This window comes from Hydra viridissima, unplaced genomic scaffold (assembly GCF_058129835.1).
Source record: "Hydra viridissima isolate aposymbiotic clone 2 unplaced genomic scaffold, HvirCarnegie_v1 scaffold_5, whole genome shotgun sequence".
In the NCBI taxonomy this organism is placed as follows: Eukaryota; Metazoa; Cnidaria; class Hydrozoa; order Anthoathecata; family Hydridae; genus Hydra; species Hydra viridissima.
The window spans coordinates 19,623,669-19,640,716 of NW_028324304.1; the positions used below are offsets into that span (position 1 = coordinate 19,623,669).

The window sequence follows — 17,048 nt, forward strand, 5'->3', positions numbered from 1 at the left end:
CGATAAAACCAAGCAATTTTCTCCTGTTTATCATTAACCAGAGTGATGCCAAAATAGCCGACAACTACACCACCAAACTTTCTGAATGTGATATGAGGCAAAAGATCTGAAAAGCTCAATTTGATTCAGCCAGACGTTGAAGAAGTTTTTAACAGTTATTTCCTGCAAAGCGATCTTTATGAAAAGACTGGAACTGAAATCGAAGGGCTATTCCATGGTTTTTGAGCACACTTTTTTCAGTGTCTTGAACAGATGGTTGATGAATCCAAGAAGGAGATGGAGTTCAATTGGAAGAATCACTTCCAAAATGAGCTTTTTTGCTAGGTGGGCAGAGCTTTGGGTTGCCTTCTTGGATACCCAGACTAAGTTTGAGAAATTCACCGCTCTGAGTTTCCTCTGCTGCTGGTCATGTTCAGTGTTGTCTGGGTATATTATTCGGAGAGTTGTTTGCTAACCTCTTGAAACACGGCTTGAAAATATGGCTCAAGGAGTTTGGTGGTTGCTACTTGATTGAGAGTTGTTGTCTGCTTCTTAATACCTGCATTTGACAAAGCCTGTGTTGATTTGAATTTTCTATGCCAGTCAGTCTGTACATACTTTGAAAAAAGGCTTTACATGTAAAACCACCTTAGGCTTGTGCGATTTGAACAGTTTCATGGAGATGCATCTTTACCGGCAATCACAGGTGCAATGTGCTCACTTAGTTCTTGATCTTGATCATGCAAGAAGCCTCTTATTCTCTCTGAACTGTGACTGTGTTCAGCTATTTAGACACCCTTTTCCAACAAGAATCAGACATTCTGAACATCTTTTATCTGCCGGCACTCTTTGCGGCTGATATATTTCCAAGGCCAAGACACTTTTCAATGTACAGGAAACACACAGTTTTCCGACAATCATCATATATTTAATCTTTGTTGGAGATTTGCTCAGAGAACAGTGGAGTTTTTCAGAATCCAATTCTATGATGTAATTATTAAAAGCTAATGCTAAATATAAATTGTTGAAAGCAGGAGATTATCAATCTTAGAAATTATATAGTATTTTTTTTTTTGCCAAATTAAAAATTTAAAACCTAAAAATTGTAAAATTATTGTTTATTCCATTTAAATAAATAATTAGTTCCTAAAAAACAATGGTTTGATTTTTTTCCTATACACATTTAGATCCGCATTAACACTGTAACACTGTAAAACTTTACTATCAGTCGGGTATTTTTGTGATACGTTACATTCTAACCAACGGTGATATTTGTCTTTTTTATAAAACAGTTACTACCATGACAACCGTAAAAACCCTCTCTTTGCACTCAAATGCCTCTTAACAAGACTCAAACAAACCGCATTGCCCCAACATTATCCAAACCATCAGTTTAAACATTTAAATTTGCGTTAACATTTTTACGTCAACTCTAAATTCTATGCATAATATTGCAGCCTTACTAAAAAACTGTTTTACCCTTTGTTTGAAGTTTTCTATGCATGTGGATGACTTAAAGTGAATCATAACAATATCTTTCAGTAAATCATCTATTACAGAGTTGTAAGATCTCAGTATCCCTACAGTCTCCTAATTTATATCAATATTAAAAGCTACTTTCTTAATAAGATAACGAAGAAACTTTACACTCTTTAAATTTCTTTATGTTCTCAAGCAATCCTTAAGAATTGCAGTTTAATATTTATTTGTGGAGTTTAAATGCAGCTGAACTATATAGATTTACAGTTCCTTAACTGCTTTTTGTGAGACTGTTAATGAGTAAATATTTTAGCAAAGACTTCAGTTTTAATAACGATCTAAGTGGAGGATAGTCGTTGCGATCCGTCAATGTTCGGAAGGTCTTGGTTTTTAGTCATTTTCAGGAAAGGCGTCACTAAATTGTTGCTGAAGTATGGGGAGCTAACGCCAATACTTCGATTTTATACCATAAAAAAGAAATGTTTAATCACTGTAAATATTCAGCTCCCCAAATGATCTTTGCTCATGGATACTAAAATTGTCTTAAAGCAATTAACAGAAACCATTTACAGTATATTTACATAACGAATTATTTTCGAACTCTCCGTCAAAATCGTCATTCAAATCGATTTGTCTTGCTATTTATCAAACTCCAGCAGCTCTCTGAACTCAACTCAACCGTTATTCTTATAAAGTTTAATAAAAGAGTGCCTCTTAAATTGCAACTGTTTTTCAATACTGTTTGCATTCTTGAAAGATATACACAAAGTACGGTGTCAACACTTCTACACTTACTTTATGTGCTACCAACCTTTACGTAATATTTATTTGATTGTTGAATACATAAATTTGATGTAACATGCTTTGCTAACCTATGACTTCAGGCAACTCATTGCAACGAGCAACGATGTGTTGGATCCATAGTCGTTCCTGACCAACAAAAGCTAGGTGAGCCAGAAGCGTCATCAAAAATTAAAGAAGAAGCACTGAATTTTCTTGAAGAATATTTTCAGTCAATACAATGGTATATATTTTCAAAGTACTTTAAATGCAAATCTCTTAAAACAAAGTTTTCCAAATGCCTATTTAAAGAAATAAAATAGTGTTGGTTGAACTTTATAAATTATTTTTCTTAAAAACATTTAAGCGTCAATACACCACAAAGCAGAGAGCGTGTTGCTGAAGTTGTGAAAGAAATTGACAAATGTGGATCCTATGAGTTGACTGAAATAGAGCTTACCTATGGTGCTCGTCTTGCTTGGAGAAATGCATCACGCTGCATTGGGAGAATTCAGTGGAAAAAACTGCATGTGTGTTTAAAGTTTTTGCAATTTCTTTATTTATTTTACTTAAAAGGCAAAGAAGGTAAAGATGTTTTTTATCTTTTGATGTTGTTAAACCAGAAAAGGTTGTTTTATCCAATAATCTGATGGTAAAAGAATTAAATATCTTTGGTTTCATGTTGTTTTGATATTTTAAGTATTAATCATTGTTTTTATTTTGCATTATTCTTATGAAGCTATTTATCACAGTTGCCATAGTTCTATTTAAATTTATAAGGGTAAACTCACAGATAGTTTCAAAGAAAGTGTTTTATAATGGCTCTTTTCTTTCTTATTTATTAATGCAAACAAATAAAAAATACTAAAAATAAGCAAATAGGTTGTAATAGTATTTTGTGTGTTTTATGTTTTACCATTTAGGTCTTTGATTGTCGCCATGTAACTAATGCACAGCAAATGTTTGAGTGCTGTTTACAGCATCTTCGGTTTGCAACTAATAAGGGGAGTGTTAGGTGAGTGAGTTTTTAAGTTTACTTTTGTTGTTCTGGTAATAGTTCCTCTGCATATAAAGTCATTTTTTTGAATATTTTTTATTTTGGTATTTAAAGATTTACAGTTGAGCAATATATTCTAATATGTAAAAGAAAAAGAAAAAAAAATAAAGATGCTTTGTGTTTTCTTTTTATTTGAGTTTTTTGATTACAAATGAAAATAAGAGTTGAAACCTTCTTACTGGTACGTAATATGTGTAACATTTTATATATTGAAAGGGCTGCAATTTCAGTTTTTCCTCAACGAAGAAACAATCGTGGGGATTTTCGCATCTGGAATGCGCAGCTGATAAGATATGCTGGGTATAAGAGAGATGATGGGACAGTTATTGGTGATCCGTCAAGTGTAGAAATCACAAAAGTAAGATTTTAATATATTTTTTAAAGATATGCTAAGAAATATGTACTTTTGCATTGAAAGAAATACAGATTCAAAAGAAAAATTGCCATTCATATTTCTAGATAGCAGAGAGTCTAGGTTGGATTGGTAAGGGAACAATGTTTGACGTACTTCCTTTGATCATACAAGCAAATGGTGAAAATCCAGAAATGTTTGAAATCCCAAAAGAATATGTTCTTGAAGTGAATATTCAACATCCAAAGTATTGTAATTTTAAAAATAGTTTTGTATCTTTAAAGTTTTTAAATACTTTAAGTTTACACTTAACAAAGTTTTCATGATTATTTATGATTAAACTGCATTTTCTCTCTCTCTCTCTTTTTTTTTTATTTCTTTTAAAAGGAATTTTTAAAATTATTTCTTGTTTGTTTTTGAAGTCACAATGCATTTATTTATTTACAGTTGTTTTGTTACATTCCCCCAGAACTAAGAAAATGATTTTAAAAGACATTGTTAATAATTTACATTTTGGTCTTTTACAAACAGTTTTACATGCCAGTAAAACTGTGTTAAGTTCTTTGATGCATTCTTGTTATGAGGAAGTCAAAATACAACTTTAGACCACAATTGAGCATGGATTTGCTATTGCTTATGATGCTTAAACATCTTTTTCTAGAAGTTTTTGAAAGTAAAATTTCACTTTTCACTTGAAAAACAAGCTAGTTTTCCTACTTTCAAATCTCATTTAAATGAAGTCTAACTCCTGTTAAAATCTAAAAAAGATTTAACACCTGTTAGATTTCTCTTACAAAAAGTGACAGAAAGTTGTAAATTACTAACAATACTTGACATCTTTATCTACTTTAGCTATTTTCACTTGAGATTACTATTACTAATATTACCTGAAATGGACTGTAATGTTGTAGAAATGATAACATTGTTAAAAACCAGTTACTTTTACCAAACTGTAATGAGCCATTAAAATGTTCTTTTTAATTGAAATTTTAATCATAAAAACATTTGCAAGATGAAAACAAAAATAGGAAAATGAAAATTTCAAAGTAAAGATAATCTTTGTAATTGTTTTGTTTTACAGACATAGAGAATTAGACCAATTAGGTTTACGATGGTATGCTATACCTGTTATAAGCAACATGGCTTTAAGCTGTGGTGGATTGACTTTCACTGCTATTCCTTTTAATGGATGGTATGTAATGTTTCTATATTGGCTAAAAAGTGTCTTTTTAATTGCTAATTCTTTGCTTCTTTATTTTCGTTTTCGATCTTCAATATGAATCTTTTTTTTTTTTTTACTAATCTTTTTTTACTAAATTTTTTTTTTCTGACATTAGTTTTTCATGTATATTAATTTTGATTCCTTTGTTAATCTGTGTTGGCTTTTGATCTGTTTAGGTACATGAGTACAGAAATTAGTGTAAGGAATTTTGGTGACGAGAGCCGGTATAATCTGTTGAAGGTTTGTTATTAAGTGATTTTCTCAGGTAGGTATTAATTAATATTAGTTTTTTAACTTTAAAAAAATCATATTTTAGTATTGGTTTTTAGATTATCTGATAAACTTGATATAAGGAAAACCAGGGTTTGCATTTAGTAGCAAACTTTAGTAATCTGGTGAAACATGATTACTGAACAGAGAATTCAGAGTGTAACCAATAAAGATGGTCTAAACATGATTTAAAGTTATTTGAATAGTTAGGCTTGTGAAACAAATAGATAAATAGCTGTTACATAAAGCAATACAATTGTGATAAATCCTAATGTTATACAACTGTCATAAAAAATTCACAGAGTTTGCAATTTACTAATTACAAAAAAGGTTTTTCAGAAAAAGTTTCTGAAAGAAAACTTTTTCCTTTTGAAGGCATTAAATTTTTGACCATTTAGCTGCATGTTCAAGCTTCCAAGTAAAATTGTTTTAGGAATGATGTAGACTTGTCAGTATCAATAGTGTTAGTGTCCATGATTGACATTTTTTTTTTTAATCTAATTGAAAATTGTTCAATTAGAATAATTTCATCTAAAAGTGCTATGTAGAGTGCTCAGGTTTATAAAATTAGGCAAGGTAGAATGTTGATGGTTAAATTGGAAGTTATTTTTTGGATAGGTATTTTTATTTTAATTTCATATATTATCTTGAAAGATAGTAAAATACAGAAAGAAAAAGTAAATCTCAACATGTTATTCTAAACATGAATTAAAGATAACCTTTTATTGATGTAACTTTAAAATGAAGATTATTTAATGAAGAATAAGTTGGCTAATGTTGCAACTAAAACCTGGATCCCTGAATAAGTTTGCAAAAGTTTGTAGCATTACCAGGTTGCAAGTATCAATGAACTAAATTATGCTGTGATAAGTTTATTAATTTTAAATGACTCTAAGAGCATAACACCTTAGGTGATTTAGTTCGGTCACTATGGTATTCTGACAAGTACCCTTGAGAAAATCAACATCCGGAGGGGACAGACCTTCTCTTACTTCCTCAGCAGACCATATACTGTTGACAGTAAGTTTATGACCACTGAGGGAACAAAGATAGAAATGTTACCTAATAATAAGTTGTTTACATGCAATAGGTGTCATCCATTTGCAATTTAAAACTACAAACATTCTTACAATATTTTTTAAACAGTTTTTCTTTAGAACAAACTTTTTCAACATATCTAAAAATGTTTAAACAGATCTTTGGATGCAAAAGAAAAATAATTTTGTGAAAACTTTTGCAATCAAAGCTGCATATTTAGGCTAGATAACATAAAGTATTAAATGAAAATGTACCAAAGTTACAACATGAGTTTTGAGCATCAATTTTATAAGGAAAAAAAGTTTGAACTATGAAAATATTACTAACATTTTAATTGTGAATAAGTTGCAGTATTCTCATGTAATAGGATTGTGAATTTTCTTCACAATAAAAATGTTCTAACCTAGTTAATGTCTTTTTAAAAAATTTGCATAAAAAACGTTTTTTCCTTTTAAAAATTGAAAAAAGCAAAGTTAATGACAATTAATAAAATTTTTGAATAGATTAAAATAGATAAGATTGATACAAATGTGTTAAACAAGGATTTTTTTTCAGAATTTCAATTTTAAAATACAATATATTAGTTTTGATATTTTTTATTAATCATAAAAGCTGAACAAAAAATAGTATGAGTATTACTAGAGACCGCCGATTCGTTACTGTTTATCGGTTTGCGGATTGTGCACCGAATTATCTATGCTAAACGGTTCAAATTACTTACGGATTGATTTGATCCGAAAATAATGTATCGGAAAACAATTCGTTAAAATTTTTTCGGATTATTTTTTCGGATTGCAATCCGATTCGATACTTTCGGATCGGATTGCAATTCGAAAAACTTTTTTCGAATTGGAATCCGAACCGATATTATTTTTACGGATTTATACGGATTCAGAATAAAAATGCTTTTGAAATAAGATTCATTTTTATTCATTTATAATATTCAAATATACAATGAAACGAAATGATTTCCTTGTTAAGAAATAAAAAAAAGTGAAAATTACACTGAAAGTTAATCATTTTCCAAATTCATTTCCTGGCCACACAATGTCTTGAATTTTACTGAGTTGCTTAGTGTTTTTTTTCATATATACCAACATCTCAACCTTTGAGATTGAAAGAAAGGTTCTTCTAGAGCTGTATATATTCCTTGCTGTTGAGAAAACTCTTTCAGATGTTGATGATGCAGCAGGTATACAGAGGTTTTTTCTGGCCAGCCTTGACATTATTGGGTAAATATACTGGTTTTGTTTCCAGAATTCCAGTACAGTTGTATTTGCTAGAACTGGTTTTGAATTCAAATACCCCTCAATTTCAGCAGAAATAGCTTTCTTGGTGGCATTTGGAAATAATTTCGATTATTTTAGTTTTTTCTTTATATTTGTCTTAACAAAAAATGATATTTTTGAGGCATGCATAAAGCTTTCAATAAAAGAACTAATTATTTAAAGGTTATTTGCCTTAATTGTTGAAATGAACGTAACAATTTTTCAAACTAGTTTTTATCTCTATTTCTATTTTTATTTCTGTTAATATTTAAGTAGAAGAAATATAACAGTATAAATTTTATCGGACCAATCCACTAATTGAAGCAATCCGCAAAGCGAAATAATTTGCAAAGGAATTCGATCCACAAAAAAAAAAAAACCGCAAAAATTCAGTTTGAAATATTCTTAACTTTTAAATCAAAATAATATAATAATGGCTTACCGTAATAAATGTAAGTGAAGAATAGTAGACTTGATCTGTTGAACGAATTGTTGTAGGTTAAGATTTCCAAATAGGACTGATTGAAAATAAAAAAGAAATCCACTATTTATAGGACGCGCACATAATAAAAATGTAATTTATTGGACCACACCATTTAATGGTGACGCGATCGGATTGTAATTCGTATAATTCGCTAAGCGAACTAAAGTTAAATTGATTCGTAAAAATTTTTCGGATTAATAATCCGAACAGCAAAGAGAATCCGAAAAAAAAAAAAATCCGCTAGTGGTTCGTAAAAATTTTTCGGATTAATAATCCGAACAGCAAAGTGAATCCGCAAAAAAAAAATTCGCTTGTGGTCCGTAAATTAGTTTTCGGATTATTAATCCGAAAAATTTTTACGAACTGACTGTTTTAATCCGCAAAATAAGTCGGATTGGCTTTTTGCGGATTTTACGAATCGAATCGGCGGTGCCTAAATGTAATACTTAGGCACCGCCGATTCGATTCGTAAAATCCGCAAAAAGCCAATCCGACTTATTTTGCGGATTAAAACAGTCAGTTCGTAAAAATTTTTCGGATTAATAATCCGAAAACTAATTTACGGACCACAAGCGAATTTTTTTTTTGCGGATTCACTTTGCTGTTCGGATTATTAATCCGAAAAATTTTTACGAACCACTAGCGGATTTTTTTTTTTTTCGGATTCTCTTTGCTGTTCGGATTATTAATCCGAAAAATTTTTACGAATCAATTTAACTTTAGTTCGCTTAGCGAATTATACGAATTACAATCCGATCGCGTCACCATTAAATGGTGTGGTCCAATAAATTACATTTTTATTATGTGCGCGTCCTATAAATAGTGGATTTCTTTTTTATTTTCAATCAGTCCTATTTGGAAATCTTAACCTACAACAATTCGTTCAACAGATCAAGTCTACTATTCTTCACTTACATTTATTACGGTAAGCCATTATTATATTATTTTGATTTAAAAGTTAAGAATATTTCAAACTGAATTTTTGCGGTTTTTTTTTTTTTGTGGATCGAATTCCTTTGCAAATTATTTCGCTTTGCGGATTGCTTCAATTAGTGGATTGGTCCGATAAAATTTATATTGTTATATTTCTTCTACTTAAATATTAACAGAAATAAAAATAGAAATAGAGATAAAAACTAGTTTGAAAAATTGTTACGTTCATTTCAACAATTAAGGCAAATAACCTTTAAATAATTAGTTCTTTTATTGAAAGCTTTATGCATGCCTCAAAAATATCATTTTTTGTTAAGACAAATATAAAGAAAAAACTAAAATAATCGAAATTATTTCCAAATGCCACCAAGAAAGCTATTTCTGCTGAAATTGAGGGGTATTTGAATTCAAAACCAGTTCTAGCAAATACAACTGTACTGGAATTCTGGAAACAAAACCAGTATATTTACCCAATAATGTCAAGGCTGGCCAGAAAAAACCTCTGTATACCTGCTGCATCATCAACATCTGAAAGAGTTTTCTCAACAGCAAGGAATATATACAGCTCTAGAAGAACCTTTCTTTCAATCTCAAAGGTTGAGATGTTGGTATATATGAAAAAAAACACTAAGCAACTCAGTAAAATTCAAGACATTGTGTGGCCAGGAAATGAATTTGGAAAATGATTAACTTTCAGTGTAATTTTCACTTTTTTTTATTTCTTAACAAGGAAATCATTTCGTTTCATTGTATATTTGAATATTATAAATGAATAAAAATGAATCTTATTTCAAAAGCATTTTTATTCTGAATCCGTATAAATCCGTAAAAATAATATCGGTTCGGATTCCAATTCGAAAAAAGTTTTTCGAATTGCAATCCGATCCGAAAGTATCGAATCGGATTGCAATCCGAAAAAATAATCCGAAAAAATTTTAACGAATTGTTTTCCGATACATTATTTTCGGATCAAATCAATCCGTAAGTAATTTGAACCGTTTAGCATAGATAATTCGGTGCACAATCCGCAAACCGATAAACAGTAACGAATCGGCGGTCTCTAATTACATTATGCATAATTCTCTCTAGCCAACAGCAAAATTGTTGGGTTATAATACATCTACACACATATCATTATGGAAAGATCGTGCCATTATAGAATTAACCACTGCAATAATGCACAGTTATCAGGTATTTCATTTAACAGAGAAAATCATTTAAAATCTTGATGGTTTTTGTTGTAATATTTGTTTAAAATATGTAGAGAGTTATTTAATTGAAAGACAACATTAATTGCTTCAGTTTGTTTGTAAAAAAAATAGGTTTTCAGTTTCTATTTGTGCAACTGTATATTTGCTTTTTATATTGAGGCAGCAGGAGTGACCATGGTTGATCATCACAGTTCAGCCGAGTCCTTTATGAAGCATTTTCATCAAGAAGTACCATTTTGAATTACACTTTTTTCCTTCAATTTTAAGTTGTTAGTTTTTAATATCTAACGCCAAAATTAACCATCATAAATTTTGCTGATTCAGTTTCATGCAGATTTTTTCTATTGCTTTTGGCATTTGAAAAAATCCATGAGAAATGTTTTACCATTTTTAGAATAAATTGCGTGGAGGTTGTCCTTCCGACTGGGTATGGATAGTCCCACCGCTATCTGGATCAACATGCCCTGTGTTTCACCAGGTGATATGAAAAGCTATGAAAAGTTAACATATTCAGTCAATGATGATCATTTGATTATATTTTGATGTACTCGCAATGTAATTATGTTTTGACATTTGGTTTTTTCAGGAGATGCTTAACTATAAATTGAAACCTGCTTATGAGTATCAAACTGACCCATGGAGAAGTACTAAAACTGTTTTGAATCAGCTGGATGTTGTCAAGAAACACAAGTCTAAGTATGACTTATTCCTTTTTATCATGCTTCTTCTTCTTCTTCTTCTTCTTCTTCTTCTTCTTCTTCTGTCATAATTCCTTCTACTTCCATGCCTCTCTTTCATCAACATGTTCATGTTTGTAAATCTTACTTTATTTAGTTTTGTCAAATTGTCCACTGATCTCATGAGCAATGTTGTGGCTAAACGCCATAAAGTTACTATTTTATATGCAAGCGAATCAGGTAAAGCGGAAGCGTTTGCATACACTTTGCATGAACTATTTCTGAATGCGTTTAACTCAAAAGTTGTTTGCATGGACCAGTATAATGTTGATCAATTGGAAAATGAAAAATGCATCTTTGTAGTTGCAAGTACTACAGGAAATGGTGAAGCTCCTGAAAATGGGGAGGTCTGATTTTGTCTTGTTGTTTGTGTTTTTCATGTATTATTTCTTCTAACTTTTATCTAATCATAACTTCAAATTTTTCCAGATAAAATACCCATATGTTATTCAAAGCCATTTTGATAAGATGTATCTATTGTTACATATTTTTTATTTTTAGGCATTTGGTAGGAAGTTGTATGAAATGGTTTATCCATCTGACAAGTTAGTAATTTTTTCAACATACTGTTTCATGATTGAGAGTTCTGAAAGAAGAATTGGAAGTATAAAATCATTTCCGTGGCGTATTAAAACAACTTATGAATGTAGATCTCTTACACTTTAGGGCAACAGCAATTAGTGGGATTCATCACCCTCAAAATGAAGAAAGTCCTTCTTTTAATGAAAGTATTCTAATTCTGTAGGTTTATTTTTTGTAAACTAACAAATTGACTTTTAGACTTTTGCAATGGTCTTTTAAGTATATGCTTATCTAGCATGCATCACACCACATGATCATCTATCATAGGAGTTTTACATAATCTTGTCAATTTCAAATTTTTTTTTCTTTAGTATCTATTCTCATAAAAGAATCATTTTTTGCATATAAAAGTTCCCAGACATTCGGTTATCTTTAATCTGTTTACATAATCAATCCTACCTGTACATATCCACGCATAGTTTATAAAGGTACTTGTTTATGCCCAGATGTCTGAACAGGTTTTTAAGGTTATTACCCATTTATTATGATAAACACTTGTAGAGGTTTGGAAGTTGCTACTATATTAATGATGAGATTTGTGGCATTCATAAAGTCATGTCTCATATTTCTGGCAGGTCTTGGTTCTGGGATAATGCACTTTCAGTGGCTGGTGATGTAGAAAAATTGAGCACTGACCTTTCAATTTAGCTGAGGAGAAGAAAAGTGTCCTTCTATTTCAAAGTTGCCCCACAATCAAGGCACCCTTTTAGTAGAAAGAATCATCTGAACCAATTTGTCCAAAGAAGCAGCAATTTTTTTAGCTGTGGCTCTCCCATCAAATTTAGCTACATGTAGAAGTTGGTACTGGAGATTAAGTTCACTATTAACGTAATGAATTGTCTCACTCATATACCTCTCTACAGTGCATGATGTTCAAAGATCAGTTTTGAAGGCCATTGTTTCTGCAACATTTATATCCTCATTGAACATTTCAATCAAAAGTTGTACTGAGTATATTTAAGTGCAGTATATTGCACTAAAATATGCTCAGTACAAAAATTCCTTTATGTACTGAGCATATTTAAGTGCAATATACTGCGGCAAGTATATTTGAGCACAATATACTGTAATACCAACATTGAACAAACAAGCTCCATCAAGCATATTACCCTTACATACCAGTCTGATACAATAATAGTTCATCACTAAATACTGCTATTGTTTAAAAGTAAATTCAATTATGATTAACATTAATTTTAAAATGGTATTTAATGGTACAGTAGCAATTATACAGGTTTTCTATCAAATGAATAACAAATAAGAACTTAATTTAAATATATAATAATATATATAATAATATGTAATAAATATAAAAAAAGGCTTTCCTGTATGTTCTTTAGTGTCTTGTACTTTCATTAATTTATGAATAATAGAATCTAATAATTGTTTTTAAGCCTACCTCCTGAACAAGAAAAAAATGTCAAACTCTAGTTGTTGACAATCATGTCAGATTCCAATTGTACAATGCTTTGGAGAGGATATTTTGCAATGTCCTTGGTTGGGAATGGGTAATCCAAGAAAGGACAACTGTAGAAGCTGGTTCTCTCTGGCAATCACCAGCTTTAAGCTCATCAAAGGCTTCTTTATGGATACTGGCAGTGTAAAAAAATTTCATTTAAAATATTGTACAAAATATAGAATTAAAATAAATTAAAGATAAAGAGAGTATCAAATGATTTGATGCAAATCACAAATATTGGTAACTCTTATATGCCCATTATTTGCATGTCATTCTAAATATACCCATATAAAGATATTGAATGCTTACCTTTTAGATGGTTCATTGTAGAAGTGTTTGATTAAGTACATGAAACAACAAACGAGAATAAGTTGCACTTGGGTTTATTCTCTCCTTGCTTTGAGAAGTAATTCCAAATACTGGAAACAAATGAAATGATGAAATTTTAAGGGAGAAAAGTAGTTATTAAATGTTTGAAAATAAAAACTTGAATGATCTTTCAAAAAATTACCATTCTTGTCAATAACGTTTATTAAGCTTTTGTTAAAAGCTGAGTCTCCTAATGAGAATTCCAATGATAGGTGAAGCAACACTTATTGAGAAAATCTTTAATCAAGTATATAAAGCTCAAAGTTTGTATATGTGTATATGGGTGTGTTATTTACACAAATCCAAAGTTTTGATCTGATCCTAACCAAATATTGTATACAGTACTAATTTTTTCCAGGGAAGGTTTTAGGCCAGGTTTGGACCACTCCAGACTCCATGTTCAGGGTGCTTACGGCTGTCACCAAGTTTCAGCCCCCTCCAACAAATCCTTGCCCCGGCTATAAGGTGATTATGAAAACCAAAAATTAGAATAAATACCCATACATGCCTGTTTACAAGTACATATGGTTAATATTGAAATATATAAGCCTGATGTTTGGTTAAGCAAAATTGATCATAACAATAACCTGTTAAATATCTCATGAATAGCTATCATTAATTGTTATATTGTTGATACTTACTTTAATTACACAGATATTTTCATTTTTTATTCAGTTTCTCTGTATTTGGTCTTGGCTCAAAGGCTTACCCTTATTTTTGTGCATTTGCTAAGTCACTTAACAAACTGCTAAAAGCAATTGGTGGTGAGGAGATTTATCCGATTGGAGAAGGAGATGAACTTTGTGGTCAAGAGCAAGCATTTAGGGCATGGTCACAAGGTTGTTTTAAGGTAAATTATTGAATTAATTTGTTTTGAAACTATTCTTGAACTAATTTTCAAATTGTATGTATACAATAATATGTAGAAATTGTTCTTTGATTAAATTTTGAAATTGCATGTATAAAATGGAAAATTGTGTGATGGTGATATATTAAAACACATGAAATCTAAATTGGATAACACAAACCAAACTAAATATCTGTCCTTGGGTTTATAGCGTGTTTTCTTATTTACTTATGTCTGAAATAAATAGAAAAGAGCTACTACTCCGAAATGATTCCTCCAGATATGGATCAACCATCTTCAAAAGAGATCAGGAGCTTACTGGATAAAAATTCAAGTCACAGATTAGAAACAGCGTCACCTGAACAGTTAGCAATATGACCCCCGTTTCTGCAGCATAACTGCTCTATTCAATGTTAAAGGAATCAGCTACAATCCAAATAAATGGCACATATTCATATGTAGTTCATATAAAGATTAACTGATATAAATTATGGGTGTTTAAGTGACTTGCAATTACCTTGAAACAATTTTTTAAAGATGTTTTAGTTATTGATGCATTATTTAATTATAAAGAAATGCTGTAACAAGTTTGCTCAATTTAGTACATATTTAAACTTTTGACATAACAAATGAAAAAATTAATGAATAAAGTTATTGATATAATTTAAAATAGGCAACATGCGAAGCATTTTCAATACAAGCAAAGAGTCAATCAAAGACTTCTCCCCAACTCTCAACTGATGATTTTCACATAGTATTTCCCGAATCATTTATGATAAGTTCTCTGGACAAAGGTGTTCTTATTTTTCCTTTAAAGAGCTAAAAGTTTTAATTTTTAAAAATGATAAAGTTATATTTCTAAAGGATACCATTTTAAACATGGCATTTGTTTCATTTTTAGAACTTATAAAATTTCATCGAAAAGCAATTGAAACATGCAAAATAATATCAGTAAGCAACTTACAAACAAAGGAATCAAAGTAAGCTCTGTTTCTAATTTGATTTAAAAATTAATTTTTAGCTTCAAATTACTGCTCATTAAGGTTCAGTATTCTACTCATTTTATCATAAAAAGAAAGAAAGGTAGACATTTAATTTCGCTGGAAGCACAAATGCATGAGAAATATTTTGTGAGTTGTTTTATTAAATAGTTGTTTTATGTAATAGCTTTGTAGAACTTACAGAATCTTAGAAGAGTAGAAAGATATTTACTCACTTAAAAGAAGATCGAATTAGTGTCACTTCATAAGTTACAGATTCTTGAAAAAAAAATTTGAATTCTGGGTTGGTTTTAACATATTTTGTTACCTATACAACAAAATATATGAATTTAAAGATGGTGATGGTGATGCATCTATTGAAGAAATTTAAACCTAAATTTCACATTTAGCACAAAGCTTAGAAAACTATTAGCTCTTGCATTTTGAATATTTTTCTGTACATTTTTTTCTAATTTTTTTCATAAAAAACAGTTTTGCATTATTTATTTACGTTCCCTAACAGAATTGGTTAAAAACTCAAACAATCCCTTTAATTTCACTTGAATTTTTAGTCGTGTGACAAATTTGGTGCGCATTGATAAGTTACATAATAAAGAGCTGTCATACTGTCCAGGAGATAACTTAGGAATATATGCTTGTAACAACATGGAGCTGGTTGACAGGTTGATTTGCCGTGTGACCAACAATAAGCTTACATCTTCAACTGTAGTGGACTTAGTAACGAATGAAGATATGAAGAAAAAGGAAGGTGCATGCTTTATGCATTTGAATTTTATTTTTTATTTGCTTTAGATTGTCTTTTGCAAAAATATTTCAAACTTCTTGAAATTTTCTCAGGTGTGTTCTCCAAAAGCCAAATGTCTCTATGGAAACGCTTGCCTCTTCCTAACACGTTAGGTCGAATATTTGGGTGGTTTCTTGATATAACCACACCACCCTCCATGAAGTTACTTGAAGTGTTTGCTAACAGATGTAAAAATCAAAAGGAAAAAGCAATGCTTACGAAGCTTGCAAGAGTAAATGGCTTCTATTGTAACTCATTCCTAGTTTTTGTGTCTTTTTCATTTTTATGTCTGTTACTTTTGTTTTTTATTTTCTATTTTTGTTATTTTTTATTTGTAATTTTTAATTTTCTCTGAAAAAGTGTGTGGATTGATTTTATTTTGTTCATTTTTTAAAAGTTGTTTTTATGTCTTTTTTTATAGATCAGTAATATTTATGAAGATTGGAAACACTCTTCGTATCCAAACATAGCAGATGTTCTTGAAGAGTTTTCTTCAATTGAAATTGATTTTGTGTTGCTAGCAAACGAACTACCACTTCTCAAACCAGTAATGTTTCCTTCATTTCTAACTATCTTTAACTAAAACTTAAAAAATGCTTGCCAAATATCAAATTAAAAAATATTTAATTTGGTGCTGTTTTGTTGTTAATACATGAACTTCTTGTATTTGTTTTAGAGATATTATTCCATATCTTCGTCTCCAGATGTGTATCCAAACGAGATTCACATAACAGTAGCGCTCATCAGCTATTCTGTTAATGGTAATTTGTGAATGTGATATTTTCATGATAAGAAAAATGCATGATTTCTAAGATGAAGATGTTTTCTGCATTTTATGGATTTTATCATTGTTAGAAATTCCTCATAACGGTGTGTGTTCATCATGGCTTCATTCAAGAAACGCTGGGAATGAAGTTTACTGTTTTATCAGAAAGTATTTTTCTCTTGATAGCTTTTTTTCATTTTTAGTGTGGAAAATTTGCAGTTAAATAAATTCATTCATATCTTTATTTGGCATAAAAGAACAGGCCATAGAATCTATTGATTCTGATCGATCATTTCTGATGTTTTTGTTTTATAACTTGATTTGATTTTAAAAATTTAAAAATTGGAAAGTTGTTCTGTTAGCTTATATTTATGGTTTAGTTTCAAAAATGGTTTTATCATCAAAGATAGATAATTTAAGCTCATCTAAA

General features: G+C 30.2%; 1 protein-coding gene across 7 annotated transcripts in view; it reads left to right on the top strand.

Moving 5' to 3' along the window:
- The window catches only part of LOC145188719 (pre-mRNA-processing factor 6-like), a 104,378-nt gene that overhangs the window by 84,776 nt on the left and 2,554 nt on the right, over nucleotides 1-17,048 (top strand). The window contains exons 1-23 of one of the 7 annotated variants that reach the window (XM_090088675.1): nucleotides 1,873-2,226; nucleotides 2,343-2,482; nucleotides 2,606-2,768; nucleotides 3,162-3,253; nucleotides 3,512-3,653; nucleotides 3,755-3,894; nucleotides 4,729-4,839; nucleotides 5,046-5,109; nucleotides 9,952-10,053; nucleotides 10,233-10,301; nucleotides 10,468-10,551; nucleotides 10,660-10,769; nucleotides 10,908-11,157; nucleotides 11,312-11,355; nucleotides 11,477-11,551; nucleotides 13,896-14,070; nucleotides 14,741-14,861; nucleotides 14,969-15,047; nucleotides 15,620-15,816; nucleotides 15,906-16,084; nucleotides 16,274-16,399; nucleotides 16,529-16,613; nucleotides 16,708-16,786. In XM_090088675.1, the coding sequence (XP_089944801.1) occupies nucleotides 3,198-3,253; nucleotides 3,512-3,653; nucleotides 3,755-3,894; nucleotides 4,729-4,839; nucleotides 5,046-5,109; nucleotides 9,952-10,053; nucleotides 10,233-10,301; nucleotides 10,468-10,551; nucleotides 10,660-10,769; nucleotides 10,908-11,157; nucleotides 11,312-11,355; nucleotides 11,477-11,551; nucleotides 13,896-14,070; nucleotides 14,741-14,861; nucleotides 14,969-15,047; nucleotides 15,620-15,816; nucleotides 15,906-16,084; nucleotides 16,274-16,399; nucleotides 16,529-16,613; nucleotides 16,708-16,786 (2,288 nt within the window). In that variant the 5' untranslated portion in view covers nucleotides 1,873-2,226; nucleotides 2,343-2,482; nucleotides 2,606-2,768; nucleotides 3,162-3,197. Of the gene's footprint in view, nucleotides 1-1,872; nucleotides 2,227-2,342; nucleotides 2,483-2,605; nucleotides 2,769-3,161; nucleotides 3,254-3,511; nucleotides 3,654-3,754; nucleotides 3,895-4,728; nucleotides 4,840-5,045; nucleotides 5,135-9,951; nucleotides 10,054-10,232; nucleotides 10,302-10,467; nucleotides 10,552-10,659; nucleotides 10,770-10,907; nucleotides 11,158-11,311; nucleotides 11,356-11,476; nucleotides 11,552-13,895; nucleotides 14,071-14,740; nucleotides 14,862-14,968; nucleotides 15,048-15,619; nucleotides 15,817-15,905; nucleotides 16,085-16,273; nucleotides 16,400-16,528; nucleotides 16,614-16,707; nucleotides 16,787-17,048 lie in introns of those variants that run through there. The other 6 variants (XM_090088677.1, XM_090088676.1, XM_090088674.1 and 3 more) reach the window with 6 other exon arrangements.